This window comes from Carassius auratus, chromosome 46, assembly GCF_003368295.1.
Source record: "Carassius auratus strain Wakin chromosome 46, ASM336829v1, whole genome shotgun sequence".
Lineage (NCBI taxonomy): Eukaryota > Metazoa > Chordata > Actinopteri > Cypriniformes > Cyprinidae > Carassius > Carassius auratus.
This window is the reverse complement of record NC_039288.1, coordinates 17,232,342-17,249,525: the sequence shown is the minus strand read 5'-3', so window position 1 is coordinate 17,249,525 and position 17,184 is coordinate 17,232,342. Positions and strand designations below refer to the sequence as shown.

The window sequence follows — 17,184 nt, the reverse complement described above, 5'->3', positions numbered from 1 at the left end:
CAATGCATTTGTTTGTAAAGAGTACAAGTTTTAGAAAAGAACATTTACGAAAGAACATCAAACATAAATGTAATCCAAATGACATATTTCAGTGTTTCCTTTCTCTTACTTTTTTTAAAAAAAGACTTTAATTGATGATTTATATTTGACTGATTTTAAGTCCATACACAGTGTTACTCATGAGACATCATCCACTCCCATAGATGATTACATATTTAGAATAGCACACTCCTTTATCACTATTGGTCTTTCTTTGTGTACCAAATACATAGGGGAAAAGCTAGAGAATTAAATTAGTCATTGCAGGCATAAGCAACAAATCTGTCTGCGCTGATAACATGCAACGTTTGTAAACATGCTCAATTGTAAATAATGGCTGCGTTTTCTATATATTTTTTTCATCTTTATCTGTTATCAGCTTTCTCCAAATCTTCATGTTTCTTGGTAAACTAACTCATTCATAGTTCATTGTTATTTTTTCCCCCTGAAAGGCAACACACACAGAAACGTGAATGTAGACTCACTCACTCCTGTAGTCTGGAAGAGAGATGGTGAAATGGTTTGCTTGACCCACGGGAAAAGGTGGAAAGAATGTACCACAGCTGGTCAACACGTTAAAGAGGAGAGAGGGAAAAAGAGAAGGGAGAGAGAGAGAGAAGGAGTGAAAGAAGCAGAAACGGCTGATGGGGGGTGGGTTGCTTATTTGTGTCATTTTTTCCACATTCTTGTTCTGTGACCAATCCAGCGGTCAGCCCAGATCTCACCCACTCTCTGTTCTGTCTAGTTTTTCCATCTGTTTCTCTCTCCATGGGAGCTCCGTGATGTTGCTTCTGAGGGGCAGAGTGTTGCCCACGTGCCCAGCTGAAATGCTCTGTCTCCAGAAGTGCTCAAGCAGGGATTCCCCTGTCTTTACCCTGACTGTTCCATGTTTAGCTGTGAGTTCTGCACTTTTCAGGTTGGCAATGAGTTCTAGAATTTTCACATGGTTCACTGGTAGTTCTACAACTTTCATACATGTTCCAGCAGTTATACACTTACTATCAGTTCTAGAAGATTCACATGGTCTGTTGATATATATGGATTTCAGTTCTTGTCTACTTCAAAAGTGGAACTTTGAGTTCTACAACATTCATATGGTTTTCTGTCAGCTTTCTGGGTAATATATGTAGATTCTAGGGTTGCTTCTTCCTCTCAGTTTTAAAACTTAAAAGAGCTTTGTTTGAGCCTAGAATGTATTTCTCGGTCTGTTTTAAAAAGTTCAAATGGTAATGTATGTGGGTTTATGAGCTTGCAAACTTATCACAGTTTTAGAACTTACAGAATTTGTTTAATGGCTTGCATGCTTGCTTTCAATTCTAGAACTTATAACTGTGTGAACTTAAACATTATTCTCTACTTGATCTGGAACTTTGAGAGATTTTGATTGTAGAAACAATTTGTTGTAAAGGACTTTGAGTCTAGAACGTTCACATGAAAGGGACATGACATACAGCCAAGTATGGTGACCCATACTCAGAATTTGTCCTCTGCATTTAACCCATCCAAAGTGCACACACACACCGTGAACACACACACACACCCGGAGCAGTGGGCAGCCATTTATGGTGCGGGGCCTGGGGAGCAGATGGGGGTTCAGTGCCTTGCTCAAAGGCACCTAAGTCATGGTATTGCTGGCCCAAGACTCGAACCCACAACCCTAGGATTAGGAGTCTAACTCTCTAACCACTAGGCCATGACTTCCCGTTATGGCCATTAGTTTCTAAAACTTACAGAAGAACATATGTGTTCTACATTGCCTGTACTTACTGATAATCGTAGACCTTGATCATATAACTTGGGTAGGAGTTGTAGAACTTTCACATGGTTCACTGTCAATTCCAAGTGTGTTAAAGGGGCCACTTTCAAGAATGTGTTTTTGAGAACATTCAGAGATTCTTTGTTCTAGAGCTTTCAGGGGGATGCTGTGTTCTAGAGCTCACATCTGGTTGGTTCTAGTACTTGAAGATTGCTTTGTGTACACAAAAAAACAGACAGTTTGCTGTTTGTTGTAAAACTTTCAGAGTAACGGAAGTGTGTTTTAGAGCCTGCATGATTCTTGCTGTCAATTGTAAACCTCCCAAATGCCCGTGTTAGATCACTCACATGATAATGTATGTTCTGTATTTTGCATATTTTTGCAGTCAGTTGTAGATGGCCGTGTATGAGTTTAGAACATTCATATTTATTTGCATTTTAATGTGTTCATTTACTGAATTCCTTTATCCTGTTTACAAATGAAGAAACTCGCAAAGCAGTATCATGATGTGAAATTTGAAATACAAACATGGTTTAATGTCAATAATGTTTAAGAGGGATGGAGGTGGGCTCTAGAGTTACACACTTTTAGAACTTTCAGATGTTGTGTTAAATTCTAGAACTTTCCCACTGTTCGCTGTTGATTGTAAAACTTTCAGGTGAATTCTTGAACCTACAGATGAAGAGTTATGACATACTCACATGATCTTCTGTTCATTCAAGAACTTGTGTTTTGCAGTTGATGGTGGAAGTGAGAGTTGTCATTTTGTTCAGCTGGTGTTTCAGTCCATGTTCAAACTGTAAAGCATTGACCATTTGTTTCATGTCAGTGCTTTAACCACTTGTCAGCAGTCATTTCGAGACCTGCCAATCATCTTTGGGAGATTTGTTTCTCAACAAACCAGCCTAGTCAATCCCAGAATAAAAAAAAAAATGCCTGAACCCCTACAACCACTGGATCTGTCCTGTTCTTCTTTTTTGTACGTCAGTCACTAGGAAAAAGAAGAAGAAGAGGATGGTAGGGGGAGGCTGGAAGTCTGTGTCCCAGGGGATGATCCCTCTGTCTGGAATGACTCAAGATGAAAACATCCCTACTCAGGGTTCCACATCAGCAGCCCCCCTTTGACATTCACGGGTGATTTCTGAGAGGTCAGTGTGTGTGTGTGTGTGTGTGTGTTTACAGAAGATGCTCTCTGGAAAATGAATCACCTCTCCATTGCTGTCATCCATCCCCACTAAGCTAAACACACACACACACACACACACACACACACACACACACCAATCTAAACTAGACACACTAACCTAGAGACGACCAACTAAATGAAGCAATTCAGTGAAGCTGGACTGTAAAATAACAATGTTTGGCAGTAAATCAGAACATATCCGGACAATGACGCATCAACCGAAGCACTACACGTTTACCCCTACATTTCTCCACTATCTCATTGCCTTTCCATTTACTTCCCCCTTTTCCCTCACTGTTGATCCTGGGGTTTTAGGAGTCGCTTAATACTGGAAAGAAAGCCAGAGAATATTTTCCAGCTCTCAAAACCCCAGAGCCCTCAGTGATGTTATGGAGTGAGTCAGGCTGTCTGCTGAAGAGAGAGAGAGGGAGAGAGAGGGGGGTATGAATAAAGAAAAAATGATACGAAAAGAAGTCGGTTGTCTTTATACAGAAGGAGAAAACATGAAGATATGTTCATTCTCTCCCTTGCTCACTAAATCAATTGTTTCTGACTGGCTCAATTCCATTGAAGTTTATTGTTCCCTCTCTCCCTCTCTCTCTCTCTCTCTCTCTCTAGCTGGACGTTCTCCATGGATTTCTTGGCTCCTGTGGTTCTCAGACCTAAGGACTTGAAAAAGAGAGAGAGAGAGAGAGGTTAAGACGTTTACGGAACTAGGACAACTGAGGTCTGATGAAAGAGATCCTTCATGGTAATAGTAATTTTGGAAATGTATTATGAATACCATGGTATTTTCTAAAAGTACCATGTAAGTACCATATATGTAATAATTGAAGAGACAATAGATTCAACTGAATTTCAGATTTAGCAAAAAAGAACTGTAGTGGTGTCAAATTAAATGATTTTACTGTAGTACTAATTTTCTTATGTATTATATGGTATTTCCAAGCATACCATGTTACTATAAGGGTACATGTTCAAAATGTCCCAATAACATCAGGGTACACAACATATCCAAAATATCATGCTAGTATAAAATATCCCTAAAATAATATCACTGTACATGTCCAAAATACCATTGTATTTGTCCAAAAATAGCACAATAATAGTACCCTGGTATAGTACATGTTCAGATTTTCATGAACAGTGCATGGTGCTTTTTTTGTAAGTTCAGTGAAAGTGATTGTTGTAGTTGTAAATGCTGCATCCCAACTGCTTCAGTCACATGATGGATGACATATACCTGTTTAACGTCCTCAGTCTCTTTCACTGAGTCTTTAATGGCATCTGTGGTGATGTCAGTCTGGAATGTTCTGTCAGGTCTCACTGAAAGGGAAAAACAGCAGAGGAAAGTTGTACTTTGAATTGAAATATCATAAATCATGGTTAATGTCACACCTGCTGACAACCAAATGACACACGCATCTCAAGGCCAAGGCTTTTAAAATACAGCAGTCCTTTGGTGAACGTGTGTGTGTGTTCCCAGGCCGCAATCCAGAGGAATCAGTTCAAACCATTTAAAACTGACCTGCTCCTCATCTGAGCTGTGATTTACACTGCTGTTGTGTTCATGTCTCTGAGTGAGGACTGACAGTGGCCATTACTGAACCCTAAACTAGCACACGCTGTCCCACAGCACCGCAACCCCGGCGGAGAGAAGCCAGCTGATTACAGCTTTGCACCGCAAGCGCGCCGTGTTTTCTTTAAGACGGCTGTGAAGTCCACAAATATGGATGTTGGTTTTATGGTATAGACACACTGTGACTCTCTGACTGACCATATCACTCTCTTCAGTCAGAGAGACGTATTGGAAGTTACTAAAACAGACGTGTGATTTTTTTTTATAGGAGAATCTCAGGAAACATGCAGCATTTAAAAAAAAAAAAAAGTCATTTTGCCTGAAGAAATTAAGCTCTTGGGTTAGATTCACAATTGTATTTAATTTTTTATTCTACTAGCATATAGGTATTTTAAAATATATAACTTGATATGTATTTGTAGATATATTATCATAATGTATAAAAAAGTAAGTTATTAAACTATCTTGGACCAGAAAAATAAATAAATAAAATAAAACATAAATCAATTTATGTTAAATATTAACAATAAATAGAAAATTATATATTTCTTTCAACATATTATGATTAAAAAGACAAATTTAATGAGTCATCAAAATGTAGATTAATTTAACAAATACTACTATTATATATGAATATTTATCAGTATTAGGACAATTTTGTGACAACTATGTAGTAACTTTTGAAAACCACTTTTTTTATTATGATTCCCATTAAATTTAACTAAAATATAACTTTTTTAATATAATACTGTATTATTCTGCTTGTTTAAAATATTATTATATATATATATATTGTTAATATTTTATATAATGTTTATATGTGGTTTGTATATTTGTCTGGTCCAAGCCAATTTAAAATCATATAAAAAATATACATATATTATTTTATATATTATAGTAATATACCTAAATCTATAGCAAATAATAATGAATAATACATTTTTAGGCAGTACAACAAATACTACCTTGATGTACAAGGCATTACAGTATTATTATTTAACATTACTTTTATCAAAATAAATGTAGTAATGAGAGTTTGTTTTTGGATTATAATTGGGCAAATGCACTTTATTGTGAAAATAATGTCCCAATGTTCAAAACAGGCATATCTTTTAGAAATAACGCTTGACTTTTTGTGAGATTCACCCTAGTTGATTAACGGCCTGTTCTGATGTGATGTAGGAAATGTTGGTTTCTGTTGTAATCTAATCATGTTCCTCTCTCTCCTCTCATCCTCCTCTTATTTGTCTTTTCTGCCGTCTAACTCTCCGTTTCTCTCCATTTCAGACCAGTTGCCATTTGTCCCTGGAAAAAAGTTTGGAAACTCTCAATAGTTCCAGGAAAGCTCCTGACATTCTGACCAGAGGAGGGGTGTGGGGTCTATCCCTCCATCACCCACCGGGCTTTCATCACATCCAGCCCCCTCAGAGGATTCCCCATCGGAGAGAACCAGGTCCTCAGAAGCTTGAGAAGAATATTTCACAAATTCAGCGCCACGTGAGTCATTTTGTCTGAAGGAATCTTGTCTGTCTCACTCCGTTGGCCTGTCTTTCTCTCTTTTATAACTTTCATGTGTGGTGCTTTTTCAGCATTTCCAAAGTCCCTCCCTTGCGCTGTGATTGGCTGTTGCGGGTGGCTCAGGTGTGCTCTCATTGGCTCGGTTTAACATAAGGCTCCAGGTGAAATAGCAAAGCTTCAGTCATGCTTAAGGGTGCAAAGACACACACACACATAATCAAAAACATAGCACATACACACACACACACACACACACACACACACACAAAGAAATGCAAAAACTGCACCAAATCTGAACCAGTGTTAAATAGAAACGACACTGACAAATGCACATGTGGAGGAAATAAAGTTGATGAAAAGCTGTGAAAGAAGGACTGAAGTTTGTTCTGTGCGTTCACCATGTGTCCTCCACCCTCCTGCTGGACCATGCAGTGAGCTCAGATGATCTCAGAGAGAGAGAGAGAGAGAACACATATGTTTCTGCTGTTACAGCAACCGTATGGAGAAAGAAAGGGGGAGGGAGAGAAAAGAAGAAAGAAGAGAGAGGAGGAAAGAGTTATCAGAGACTGGAGGGGCTGAGGGAACTGCTAGGCAGAACATGTCTTATGACAAACCACGCCCCTCTTCAATAAGCCACACCCCTTTTCGCTACAATGGATGTGAAGGGAATGAAATTCTCTCTCTTTTCTGTCTGTTCTTTGCAGTGTTTGTGAAGCTACTTTGAAAATCTTTCATTACATCTATCATTTGGATTAGTTAAAACTAGCAGATTGCATCTGATAAAAAAGACATTTAGCATTTAGCAGATGCTTTTATCCAAAGAGACTTATAAAGAGGAACAGTTCGTACATTTCACAAATAATTACAAATAAACACCAAGTAATACATTGAATTAACTGTGTATTGAAATGCATCTTCATGAGTGTTGATCGCAGATCCGGAGAGGAGCAGTTGTTTTTTGTAGCTTTAAATGTCTGACTGTTGGTGGTTGTTATGAATTGGGTGTTTTCTGTGCCAATGATTTGAAGTTTGGTGACTCATTCATGTTCCGCATGGTCATGATTCACCATGAGGAAATGTCACGTGACTTGTAATTAGTGCATTATTCCTGTTTCCATTATGACGATGAAACGTGAATGCAGACACCTGAAGACTCAGTCAGGGTGTAGTGGGTTAATAGTTTGGTTGTGTAATGTGGCATTGATCAGGTTTGCACACGCTGACTCTCTGACCCTGTTTGCATGTTTAGAAGCACTTGGATTGAAGGATAAAATGATGAAAGGTTCCACTGACACATGAAATATAACTGTTCAGAGCTCCAGATTGCAAAGTTCAAAAACCCAGAGGCAATTTTCCTAAAGAGTACAAGTGAGAGCTGGGTGTGTGTGTACATTTGTGTAAGGTGATGTCACACTCACAGACAGTCAACTTAAACATATATATCTCCTAATGGGACAGTTTACAACCCATAATGTACATTTTGCCATTATTTGCTCAAAATCATACACTGAAAAAAATAATCTCTATATTATAATATACTATTAATATACTATATTTCTACTATATTTCTATACTATATTATATTTCAAATTAAAATATGTAAATACCTGTTTTACATTATTACAAATAATAAATATATATTGGATATTTTGAAATTGTTGCCATTACAAATCCTATAAATGCTGTTCTTTTGACATTTCCACAAAAATATGAAGCAGCACAACTGTTTTCAACATTGATAATAATAAAAAATGTTTCTGGATCAGATAATCAGTATTAGAATGATTTCTGAAGGGTCATGTGACACTGAAAACTGGAAATTCAGCTTTTCATTATTTAAAAATGTATCTAAATAGAAACCACATATTTTAAAAAAAATAATAAAAGTTCACAACATAACCGCTTTTACTGCATTTTTTATTAAATACATGCAGTCTTGGTGAGCGTAATATTAAACAAATTGTCTGACCAAACTTTGAAACGGCAGTGTGTGTATAAATCTCAAACTTTTTGCTTTAAATTGCAGACATGTCAAGTTCTTTCTCCTCGGTGGCAGAAAAGAGAGAGACTTTAGCGAAAGGTGAAACAGAGCTTCAACCGGATGGACAATAATTTAAGATGAACCTTTCCAAACACTGCTAAAAACATTCATTTTCACAAACACGTGTGACATGACACGTTTACAAACCTAATCTGTGTAAAAGATGACTGTCCCCATTATTCCTTGGGAAAAGACAATACACAGTATACTTCACTGAAATAAACAAACTCAGTCAAACTGAATCAAGTAGGTTTATTTCTGCAGCACCATTTCATACTGAATGTATGTCAAAATGATTGCTTGTTTCTGCCAGTTTGAGTTGGTTTCTGTCTGGTCCAAGCTGGCACAGATCTTTGATCCACTGGACTCCAAAACCTGGCATGACCACCCTAAGCTCGTATGACCTGGGTTTTCCAAGCAGGAATTGCTGATGTGATTTTTTTACGTTAAAGATGTAGTCCCCCTCGCGCAGCTCTGTAACTGGCCTCACTGGGCTCATTGTGGAGCTGCTCCATGGGGTTCACCTTAACTGAGTGGTGTTCTCCAATCATTATTCACAAACACAACCCACAAAGTCATATATTACTCATATTTACCCCTTTAACATTACTGTAGATCCAGTGGAGACAGACCAGCGTTCTCAGACACCCACACTTCCTGCCAGTATACAGTAAGTATAACCAGACCCGAGTAGAAAATCTACTGTTGCTCTAGTGCTTCAATATAACCTCATTAGGAAAAATCAACATGCACACAATGAACTACAGAGACACTCATACTGTAATATATTGCAAAGGAACTGACTTGCCTTAAAAGGTCTTATGTCCAAATGTATCTCATAAAGTATGCCGAAAGCAGTATTTGAAATGTGTGTGTATATATATATATATATATATATATATATATATATATATATATATATATATATATATATATATATATATATATATCCTAGCTATGTAAGTTTTTTTTTTAATTTAATTGTATTCTTTTTTTATTTCATTTTATTTTATTGTGCTTTATTATCTCAGTGGAGTTTTTATTATATTTTATTTTATGAAAAACCAAAGCTTTATAAAATGAATAAACTTATTTATTTTTATTTTATAATATTTTATTATTAAGTGTATTATTTTACTCCTATACCAGCTCAATGGATATTTAAAACCTAACAGAGTTTTATTTTATTTTGTATTTTATTTTGTTAAAAAGTGTATTATATTTTATTGCAATACCAATGCTTTGTAAAACGTTAAATTTGTAGCATTTCATTTTTTTGCTATGTAGCTTTGTAAACTTTTTATCATTTTATAATTTGTTACTGAACAAATTCAGCGGTGATCTTCATCCTGTAATCATCCTTTTTTTGGCATTCATTTTGAATCAATCTCACTGGTGTTATGAGGAGGGCAATAAACTTTTAGTCGTTTCAAGACAAAACTTGGTTTTTAATGAATTATACATAAGAGTATTTATTTTATATGTTTAATTTGGTCTTGAAAGTATATTTTTTGTTAAATACAAAACAGTCATTTTATCCACCACATCAGTGTCTTTAATAAATGTTAATTTTTTCTGGTCCAGGGCTTTCCTCATCAGGGGCAGTGCACGCTGTGTTTGTGCACATGTGCGTGAGTGTACGAGCGGCACATCTTCTTCCAGGTCATGCAAAACTAGAAGAGAAAAAAGAAGAGAAAGCAAGCAAGAATATTATGAGGTAAAATGTTTATTTAGTGACACATTGTTTAATCGATTAATTCAACAGACATAGATTATTTACAATTGCTCTTTACCTAATTAAAAGAATAACTGTGTGTGTGTGTTATAGAATATTATTTTCCCTTCTATTCCATCACCCCTCTGTACAGAAGGAGAGCAGATCTTTCTCTCTCTCTCTCTCTCTCTCTCTCTCTGTCTCTCTCTCTGTCTCTCTCTCTCTCTCTCTCTGGGGTCTGTATGGAGCAATCCGAATCACTCCAGTGTCTTGCTTTGCCCAGTGTGCCTTTGTGGGAATAACATAATCAAAAGTGGGTTTGTATTGGGGGAAAAACAATTGTGTTAGTGTCTCTTTAGCCATATAATTATATGTCCATTCAGTGGGGTGAAGGAAACACTGTGTGTGTGTGTGTGTTTAGATTCCCAGGGTGATCGCTTGAGGCTGCTGTATTCAGAATTTCCAAGTAAGAGCTGCCAAAAGTTAACAAGACATTTACCATACATCATACCACACGCTCCCTAACCAACACACATTACACTCTCAGAGAGAGAGAGACTGGAACACCCTTCTTTACGAATATCTATCTATCTATCTATCTATCTATCTATCTATCTATCTATCTATCTATCTATCTATCTATCTATCTATCTATCTATCTATCTATCTATCTATCTATCTATCTATCTATCTATCTATCTATCTGTCTGTCTAAATGATAGATGACCAATCTGCTTTTTTAGTTGTAAATCTTCTCATTGTCAGCATAGTTCCACTCTCAGCTGTTTCCTGACTGTGATTATGACCTTTGACCTTCTCCATTGATATTCCGTTGAAGGGTTTAAACTCACTGAGAGAACATGATGTTTTTTAGTGAGTTTTAGCAGCACAGAAGTCTCGAGGGTAATTGTTACTGAAGGAGCATCTGAGCTGAATGTTATGGAGGATCTGTGTTCTCTGAGTCACAGACATTCCTCCAAACAGCATGTGCTCTCGGTTTATCTGACCGCCGTCTTGAGATGTTGCTGTTGTGAAGCAGATGCTCTGGAATATTTCTGCAGGGACTGATTTGTCATTCATCCACTGATCTGGAGAAATGACACAGAAAAGGAGGATTTTAGGACGATCTGAATTTGTTTAATCGTTCAAAAAGAATGAACTTCTTTCACGGTGGGTTTGATATTGATTGAGGAGGTTAATGTCATGATGTCCTGCAGCTTTACAGTAGCTCAGTAATGCTGAAGACACCGTGTGCCCAAAATACACAGATAAAGTGGCTCCAGGAAGTATTTGGTCAGTTTTGAAAATCAATATAGTGTTCTGTTATCATGTAGAAGTGAAACTGCTGAATTGAGGAGAGATGGTTATATTCCTCTTACTGTATATGGTGGGTTTGATGTTTATTGAGGTGTATATATATATATATATATATATATATATATATATATATATATATATATATATATATATATATATATATATATATATATATATATTAGAACAAAAAAGTAATTCATTAAATGTTTTTTAGAATGTTCAGGGAACCTGACATTCCCATAATGTTTGCAAAATGATAAATGTAATCTTCTGATAAATGGAGTATAAAATAGTAAAAAAAAAAAGAACATTCAAAAAACATTCAGAAAATAACATTTTCATAACTTAATGTAAATGTTAGCAAAACATTCTTAGAACATATTTTTCTTACATTTACATTAAATGCAATACAAAACTGTGTGTGCAAATCGTATAGTCTTATTTACAGTTGTTTAGTCTGAATATACCCCAACGTGACTGTTCCTGGGAATCTCCTAACATCATTTTTAATGGCCTCTCATTTAAGAACATGAAGTCTGTGTGAAACTATTACTCGACACACAGCCTCAGATCTGCCATTCAAAAACACACAGAATGTGGCCGCACATAATTAACAAAAACCACACGCACGGGATCTGACTCTAGATCAGTTTGAACACAGATACTCAGATCGGTGCTGTAGGATACACAGGGTGGAGTAATGTTCAATTGACATCACAGGTGGATACTTTCTAAGTTTCTATGCTTCATGTTAGATTTTTAATTCATACTCCGCTCAGCTAACACAGTTTGACTGTGATGCGGATGAGTAGAATAACAATTCTAAGAATAACTGCTTGTCAGAATCAGTGTGAGCTTAAATCCCAATCTCAGGAAAAAGTGTACAAGCAATAGGGATAACCACAACCTGGAGAGGATTGTGAAACAAAACCCATTCAAAAATGTGGGGGAGATTCACAAAGTGGACTGCAGCTGGAGTCAGTGCTTCAAAAACATCAATCTAATATTATTGTTTTGTGTACTATTCTTCTAATATGCTGATTTGTTACTTTCTGTTATGTATATGCCTGATAAACCTCATATTGGCCATAAGGTTTGTTTCCATAAAGTTTGTTTCTTACAAACACACACCTTTCCACTTGTCAAGATGTTAAATAACTAAAGTGTAGCATCACTTGGTGAACAAATTTCTCCAAATCTGTTCTGATGAAGAAACAAACTCATCTACATCTTGGATGACCTTTAAATCTTTAACGTGATTTTTTTTTCTTTCAGTATAAATGAATGAGTGAATGAGTGTTTTGCTTTTATCCAAGCAAAAGGCAGCTGTATTAGTGGCTTAATACACTGAATGCAGTGATGAATATTGCTTACATTTATGAGTTTTTTTACTGGATTTTTTCTACTGGTCATGTTACATAGCTCTGGTTTTTCCATAATTAATAATTGCCGGATTGAAGTGTATCTCTGATTGTACTTTGGCTGAATCCTCTGCATCAATCATTAACACGGACTTTCTCTTCAATGATTCTTTCCATGAACAAATCACTATTTTCTTCTATTTTTCACATCAATTTTTCTGTCTCCTCCTCTCGGTCTCTCGTCCCTTTGTGCGTTCATAATTATTTTGTTTTCCTCTTCTTTGAGCATCTTTTATTAAACCACAACCACAGGAGCTGTAAAATGTATTCAGGATCATTTGCACCAATCACAGCCCAGCTTTGTGCCATGAATTGCGACATGTTGTCCGATGTTAAGCACGAATGTTGGGTTGGGGGTTATTATTGAGTATTCATCTGGCAACTGCGTTTCACATGAAAAAGCGTATAATTTCTGAAAAAAGCAGTTCTGTTTTCAAACCACACTCATTGCATCGATTAGAAATAACGAGGGAAAGAAAAACATTTGAAAGAAAACAGAAAAAACAAGGAATTTACAGTTATACCAACATAAATATTTCATTTTATCAAATAAATGCAGCCTTGGCAAGTAGAAGAGACTTCTTTCAAAAACATAAAATAAAAATATATCTACTTTAAAAAATATACAGAGCATGTGATATAAATTTAGGTTACAATGTGGGACACTTTTTTGAAACTTAGATGACAAAAAGTGTCAAAAGTTGCTGAATATTTCCTAATTAACCTTTTTTTCTATTGTTTAAGAATAAATAATATATATGTATATACAGTATATATATGTGCATATATATATCTCACAAATTCCAATTATATTCCAAAATAAAAGGTGGATAGATAGACCTCTCTCTCTCTCTCTGTGTTGGGTGTTTTAGTGTCAATATATTGATAAATCTGTGTGTGAGTGTGATGTTTGCTCTCTTGTGTCTCTGCCTGCTTGGGTGGCTGTGAATGGCTGTTCATCAATCTCTCGTTTGAAGCGTTATGATGGATGGATGAGGAGGCAGCAGTGATTTCTGGCATGGGGATGAATGTATACATCTGTATGTGTGTAAATGTGTGCGTTGGGTCGTAAACGCACTCAAAAAAATAACTCTTTGAACGAACATAAAAAAATCATGGAAAGGATTTCCACATGATTAATTTGCTTTATTTCAGCATTATGCAACTCTGTTACTCCAATTTAATGTACTTACGTTGGGTCAACTTAATTTATTAAGGTTGATTCAACTTATTTACTATGGTTGGGCAAAGCTTAATTTAATAGTGTCAGCCCAACTAATCTGCAATGTTTTGGACAATGTTTTTAATAATTAAGTTCATTTTACAAAATAAGTTTAAGTAAACTTAACAAACCTTAATAGAGTCAACAAACAACAAATGAGTTAATTGTACCTGAAAATGTTTAATAATGATGACATAAAATTTGAATAATGCCATTTCAGGAATGCCACCCCCTTGCATTAGGATCATGAGCAGCTAATTAATATTACTTTTCATTCAAACCTTTCTATAATTACAGCTTATCAAGCATATCACAAACATATTTAAATTACAAAGCAACTTTTCAAACCGTTTGTTTCTTTGTTTGTTTTGTTCTAAAACTTATTAGAATAACTTAATTGCTATAAATTGTATTACTCATCTACCTATCTAATGGTGCTACACTTCTCCAAGAGGGTGACAGAATAACAATTACCCATAATACACTGCAGAAATCCTCAGCCAATGAGATGCAAGTCTGTGTTGGTTTCACTAATATGTTACCTTTACGCAAAAATGTTATGTTGGCTGAACAAATAATTTTTAAGTAAAGCTGACAATACACACTTTTTTGTTGAATGAACTAGATTAAATCAAGTTCACATTGTTAAATAATTTTTTTTAAGTAATCATAACATGAACGGATTAAGTAAAATTAGCAAAGGTGAAAGTACATTTTTTTGAGTGCGGGGCTCCTGCTGTGTGTGTGGTGTGTTCATATTTTCCCTGTGCATGTGTGAAGATCCATAATCCTGCAGAGTGATCCGGGCTTTGATGAATATATCACAGCCAAAGAATTTGTGCTGGTGTGTCCCGGCATGTAACGGAGAGAGACGGAGAGAGGACATCTGCCATGAAGAGTCACAGAGTGCATTATGAAAGCTATACTGTATATATCATAATCAAATCAATATCTGCCGTGTGTGTGTGTGTGTGTGTGGTTAGACAGTGATGCTTTGGACTCATTCTTATACCATCTGAAACTCATAAACAATCTCCTTTAACAATTTCCAGTGAGAGCTGAACACAATACAAATTATGATAGAAGTGATACTGTTTTGAGTCTATTTGAATTCTTGATTCTGAATTAAAGATTTAATTTAATTAAATTTACTGAAATAAAATATAAATATCTTGAACTTATTTTAAATGTTGTCATTTTTATTAGTTTTTTTTAAATATATCTATAATATAGACATAATTTATAAGAGTTTATAATTTATAACAGCTTATAACTACACAACTGCTTTTCTCCTTTTCATTTAGCTTAACTTGGTGTACTAATAAACGAATAAACATAAAATAATAAAAACTATATAGTCTATATAGTTTTTATTATTTTCCGTTTTATTTAGTACACCAAGTTTAACTAAATGAAAAGGAGAATAGCAATTGTTTAGTTATAAGCTGTTATAAGTTACTGTGTGTCTATATTACAGATATATTTTTTTTAAAAACTAATAAAAATGATAAAAGCACAATATTTTACAACATTTAAACAAAGTTAAAGTAAATACAGAAAATTCAATCTAATTTAAAAATAGATGAAACTATATATATATTTTTTAAAAAGTGTAAACAATTTTTAAAACAAGAATGCTGGCAACTCATTTTAAATATATATATATATATATAAATAAATTTGAAGTACTAAAATGATTAAAAACTAAAATAAATTATAGATTATAGCTCAATAGATTTAAAAAAAAATTGAAAACCAACAGAGGACAAACACACACACACACGCGCACACACACACACACACAAACACACACACACAAACACACACACCCACACGCACACACAAAATAAGGCCTACTCTACTGTGTGTGTTTTGCAGGCTTGTACAGGAGTGTCTGCCCCCCGCTGGCTCACGGACACCCTGCACAAAACAAGCAGCATTCTTCACATTCCCGTAAGCTGAAGTGGAGTGAGACATCACTGCATACAGCGCCGCGCGTATAGGATATATATATATATATATATATATGTGTGTGTGTGTGTGTGTGTGTGTATATATTTATATATGTGTGTGTATATATATATATATATATATATATATATATATATATATATATATATATATATATATATTTATATATATGTGTATATATATATATATATATATATATATATATATATAAATAACCCCCCCCCCCCCAAAAAAAAAATATGTATTTATGTATTTTCACATCTGGAAATGTATTTTCTTGCCCCTGAAATAAATTTTGAAATATATTTTAATATATGAAAGTTGAAAATAAATATATCTTATATTTTAAAAATTATATTTAATTGAGTGTCACAGTTTACAGCGTAAATTTAGCATGTATTTTAATATATATGTAGTCAGAAGTACTATTATTATTATTTTATTACTGTTATAATTACTTAATTATTTATGCATTATTTACTTAATTATTTTTTTTTTTTTTATTTCCCATATACAAACTTTTTATTTTATGCATTTCTTCTCTTCCATAGCTGGCTTCCTAATCTATTTGTCTAATACACCTGGACCTATATAATACGGATATTGCCCTATCTATTAACTTACACAAAACTGCAATTGAGTTTATTGTAATATTGCACCTCTTTTACCTACTTTTCAATGTATATTTATGTATTTATTTAATACTTGATTGACTGATTGGTTGATTTGTAAGGGAAGTAACTGGTTTTTATTTTGTTTTACACGTAACCTGAACAAGTTTCCATCCCCTCTGTACATTGGGACCCATGTCAAAAGGTCATCACCCTTGTGGCCTTGTGTGCTCCAGCTGTCGCCTACGTCAGGAGCTCCTGAATCGTTTCAGCCCTAAAATAGTCTGCAAACTTTAATTTTAGGAACAACTTGGAATAACCCTGGCTCCCATTCACAGCATTGTTCCTATGCTAGAACAGTTCACAAGGCAAGATAAGGTAAAGCAAGTTTCTTTATGTATTTCATACACAATGACGATTCAAAAGGGAAATTGGTATCTAATCTATATTTCAGATGCATTTACTTATGTCAATAAGCAGGTGATCATTATTGTAAAAAATAACCCCCTTCTGTGTGATGCAAAATCTGTTTAAAGTAATATATGTATAGTTTTTCATATGTGATTTTAGTATTACAATGTTTTTTTGATGCTAGACACATTTTTTCGGCATTATTTATAACGGATATTATATTAACAAGTTTCCTTTAACTGGGTGATTGCTCTTAAAGTATTCTGCTGCTACACCCATTAAATCAGATTAGTCAAAAATACTAAAAGACAGCAATGGACTCAAATCTAACAGACGAAAAGAAAGAAAGAAAGAGAGAGCGAGTGAATTAAGTTTCACACTGTAAACCTCCCGCCTAC

The 17,184-nt window shown here is 34.8% G+C and overlaps 1 protein-coding gene across 1 annotated transcript; it reads left to right on the top strand.

Moving 5' to 3' along the window:
• Positions 1 to 3,489: 3,489 nt before the first annotated feature.
• On the top strand, positions 3,490 to 17,045 carry LOC113063765 (uncharacterized). The gene is made up of 6 exons (XM_026234086.1): positions 3,490 to 3,732; positions 5,848 to 6,057; positions 8,735 to 8,789; positions 9,704 to 9,836; positions 15,672 to 15,746; positions 16,543 to 17,045. The coding sequence occupies exons 1-6, from the start codon at positions 3,730 to 3,732 to the stop codon at positions 16,670 to 16,672; spliced, it is 606 nt and encodes a 201-aa protein (XP_026089871.1). The 5' UTR covers positions 3,490 to 3,729; the 3' UTR covers positions 16,673 to 17,045.
• Positions 17,046 to 17,184: the final 139 nt, after the last annotated feature.